This window comes from Cebus imitator, unplaced genomic scaffold (assembly GCF_001604975.1).
Source record: "Cebus imitator isolate Cc_AM_T3 unplaced genomic scaffold, Cebus_imitator-1.0 Scaffold559, whole genome shotgun sequence".
Lineage (NCBI taxonomy): Eukaryota > Metazoa > Chordata > Mammalia > Primates > Cebidae > Cebus > Cebus imitator.
Genome location: NW_016107874.1, coordinates 886,994 through 891,316, shown reverse-complemented (window position 1 = coordinate 891,316; position 4,323 = coordinate 886,994). Strand labels below are relative to the sequence as shown.

General features: G+C 34.9%; 1 protein-coding gene across 1 annotated transcript in view; it reads right to left on the bottom strand.

The window, feature by feature from the left end:
* Positions 1 to 859: 859 nt before the first annotated feature.
* The window catches only part of LOC108294049 (interleukin-1 receptor-associated kinase 1-binding protein 1), a 22,318-nt gene continuing 18,854 nt past the window's right edge, over positions 860 to 4,323 (bottom strand). The window contains exons 3-4 of the mRNA XM_017515787.2: positions 2,398 to 2,528; positions 860 to 2,293 (exon numbers count right to left, since the gene is read on the bottom strand). Coding sequence (XP_017371276.1) covers positions 2,023 to 2,293; positions 2,398 to 2,528 — 402 coding nt within the window. The 3' untranslated portion in view covers positions 860 to 2,022. The remainder of the gene's footprint in view (positions 2,294 to 2,397; positions 2,529 to 4,323) is intronic.

Genomic DNA, 4,323 nt, shown 5'->3' with positions numbered 1-4,323 from the left:
ATAGCAGTAAGACATACTTGCTGTTAACTTTCAAATGGCCTTAATGATCATTATCTCAGTGCATGACCTTACTCTGTCCAGCAAGGTAGCCACAAGCCATTTGTAGCTTTCAAGTACTTGAAATATGGCTAGTGTGACTGAGAAACTACATTTTAAATTTTATTTAATTTTAATTAATGTAAAAAGTGATACTTGATCCAGTTACAAGATTTTTTAAGCATGCTAAAACAACTTGGGTATGTGAATCTCTTTTTTAACTGTACATTTTAGGATATTTAAATACAGATTGAATATTTCTGATAAAAATTTAGCATCTAAATTGAGATGTGCTGAAATGTAAAAATATACAGTGGATTTTGAAGACAATATAAAACATAAATATCTCATTAATAATTTAAAAAATACTGATTACATGCTGAAATAATATTTTTGATATATTTGGTTAAATAAAATGTTATTAAAATTAGTTTCAACTGTTTCTTTTTTAAAGTTTTACTTTTAAAAATATGTGTACAGGGCCAGGCATGGTAGCTCACGCCTGTAATCCCAGCACTTTGGGAAGCCAAGGTGGGTGGATCAGAGACCAGCCTGGCCAATGTGGTGAAACCCCGTCTCTACTAAGAACACAAAAATTAGCCAGGCATGGTGGCATGTGCCTGTAATTCTAGCTACTTGGGAGGGTGAGGCAGAAGAATTGCTTGAACTTGGGAGGCGGAGGTTGCAATGAGCCAAGATCCTGCCACTGCACTCCAGCCTGGGCAACAGAGAAAAAAAAAATGTGTGTACTAGGAAATTTTAAATTACACATATTGTTTCCTTTTATTTGTATCACTCTAAGAAGCCCTGTTGGAGTGTGATCCAAATAAGAAATCTTTTATTTTTGGCATCAAAACATTTTCTTATTACACTTCACTGTTCTTTCATAAAAAGCTATGAATTATTTATCACCATTTCTATTCATGTTGTGAAGTTGTTAAGGTCAGGGTTGTTGGTCTGCATCTTACAAAAATGGTCTCCAGTACAAGTAAAGAAATCGTTAGATGTGAGATAGCCCTCCAAAGACTTCACCCTCCTACACATAGTGCTGGGTGTGACAAGCATGCAAGACCTTGACTGTTCTTTACTTGGGTCATTTCTCTGTACCTGTATTGAGTTTGGAGTGAGCATCTGTAAGGGATGAGGTAAAGGGCAGGTTTAAGTATTCATGATAAAAAGCAATGAACCCTCCAAGCTCAGTATTTTTTACCTACAACAAAAGCTCATTGTATATGTAGCTATATTGCATATGGCCACATCATGATGCCCCCATGGGAACTGAGACAAGTGGAAACAATGAGAATGTGCTGATGCTCATGCTCCTTGTTGTGCCATGAGTTAATAGTCCTTTGTTTCTGTCCCAGGAATCTCATGTCTTCTGTTAGCATCCATGAAAAAGTAACAGGGTAACTACTTAGCTTCTAATTAAAGTAAAATCAAATATAAGACCTGACAGGATGCACTTAAAATTATGTATTTATAGTCATCTTTTGTTGTGGAAAATTACTAGGTTTGATGGAATATAATAATTCTTTTCCATACATAAAATTTTTGTCTTACAATTTAAAAAATTTAACTTAATTTATGGAAACCTAGTTTTGATATAAAATTTGGTTTTATATAAAAATGTGGCTGAGAAAATGTTAGCTTAAATATCTTTAAGAATTATGAAATGCAAGAGTCAATATTTGTCCTTATAATAAAAGTATTACATATGCACTTGTACGAACTGTCAGTATATAAGTATGTACATAATACATTTATTTCCCAAGAGTGTTTTTCAGAGTAGTCTTTTAAAAATAGAGAGTGAACATAAGAATTTTGTGGGACTATATTCAAAGGCTTGTAGATTTTGGAGAGAAATAGCTTATCTAATATACAATATATATATATATATATATATATATATTCAGGACAAAAGCAAACATTATAAAAAGTATAAAAATAGGTAAAAAGATACAAGTACAATATAATTTGGTTGGAATTTCAAAGGTGCTTTTTTTTCTTCTCCTTCCCCTTTACCTCAAAAGTTAAAAATACTTTTGAAGCAGCATGTATTGTTGCACTTTTGATTTTTTGCTGTACAGTTAATGAACTTGAGAGTCTGGATGACTGGTGATCATCTATTTGGCCTTCCCATTCTTTTGTTTCTTCTTCTTTGATTAGTAAAGGTTTTCCTAAGGTTTGGCCAACAAGGTTACAGACTTCTTGAGCTTTGCGCCACGCATTCTCAACAGCAACAAGACAGGCTTGCCGTCTTAGGAATTAAATGGAGAGATTATTAATATGACACTCAATGAAATGTAGCACTGGATAGTTTTGTTTAAAGCATAACTTAGTCAAAGATGTACTTAAACTTACCGAAGATTCTCAACAGAACCTGGAGTATGATAGAACTGGGGTGGGCTGATGACAACAGAGCTATCTAGCTTTTCAACAAGAAAGTTACATATATTTTGCATTTTTCCAAATTCAGTAAATGTAATGCAGACCTGTAAATGAAATGACACGATATTATTTTCATGTCTGATGTATTGTTTCAAGAGTTTCTCTAAATGTGAGTAAAAAAAGTAAAGCCAGGTTATGAGGTCATTTTATAGTATTTAACAGATTTTTAAAAGCCTATTTGATATTAATAACTAAATTATTTTGTTCTTTAAGATTTTTGCTTTTGAATTTTCAAACTTATTCTAATATTGTCTTTAATTTTTAAAAATTTATTTTAAGCCAGAGAATTTTAAATGAAATTGGATGAGTTGCACTTAAACCTTACTACTTAGCTAAATTTTATTTATTTATTTATTTATTTATTTATTTTTTGAGACAGAGTTTCGCTCTTGTTACCCAGGCTGGAGTGCAATGGCGCAATCTCGGCTCACCGCAACCTCCGCCTCCCGGGTTCAGGCAATTCTCCTGCCTCAGCCTCCTGGGATTACAGGCATGCGCCACCACACCCAGCTAATTTTTTGTATTTTTAGTAGAGACGGGGTTTCACCATGTTGACCAGGATGGTCTCGATCTCTTGACCTCGTGATCCACCCGCCTCGGCCTACTTAGCTAAATTTTAATTCTGGTAACTTTTTCACGATTCCTTTGTCTAATCAATGCCCTTAGCTTCCTAATTAGTAGTATGTCACACTTCACTGCTATCATGAGAAATGTTTCCTCTTCCAATAATTATGTTCAGATCTAATGTGGAAGCTAATGTATTGTTACTTTTTTGCCTTGATCTGTTTAGTGCTGTCAGCAGGGTCTTCTGCCTTTAAATATGTGGAAGTAGTCCTTATATTCAGTGATACTTTAATACCGTAAACTCTTTGATAAAGAAAACTAAACTTCGTCTTTTTTTATTTTTCTTTTTATTTTTTTAGGAGAAACAAGATCTTGTTTCGTTGTCTAGGCTGGAATGCGTTGGCACAATCATAGCTCACTGCAGCCTCAAACTCCTGGGCTCAAGCGATCCTCCTACCTCAGCCTTCCAAAGTAGGTAGGATTACAGGCATGTACCACCATATCCAGCTAATTAAAACAATTTTTTTTGTAGAGGTGGGAGGTTTCACGATGTTACTGAAGATGGTCTCAAACTCCTGGCCTCAAGCAATTCTCCCACCTCGGCAGTTGTAGGGATGAGCAACCACACCCAGCATAAACCTTTTCTTCTAAAGAACCCTTACACAAGCTCAATATGTAAAACAAAAGGTACAAATATCAGACAATAAACTGGAGTAGCAAAGAGAGACATAAGATAACCTCACCTTCTACAATGCAGACCATCTGTCTTTAATCATAATTTTTTTTTTGAGACAGAGTCTCTTTCTATCTTCCTGGCTGGAGTGCAGTGGTATGATCACAGGCTCACTGCAGCCTCAACCCTAGCTCAGATGATCCTCCTGCCTCAGCCCCCCAAGTAGCTGGGACTACAGGAACATGCCACCATGCCTAGTGAATTCTATTACTTTTGAAAAAGGTATAGAACTTTGTAAACAACATAACAAAAATTTACCTGTTCCGACACCCCTAAAAATTCCCTCAAGTAACTCCTTTATCAGTTCCTTCCCCAATTCCCAAACCCTGGTAACTACTGATACATTCTCCACTGTTAAAGATTTGCCTTTTTCAGAATGTCATATAAATGGAAGCATATAGGATGTAGTCTTTGAGACCACTTCTTTCATTTAGCATAATGTATTTGCAATTCATCCACATTGTGGCATGATAGTTTTTGTTCCTTTTATGCTGAATAGTATTAATTATATGATCTAATCACAGTTTTTTTTTTTTTTTTTT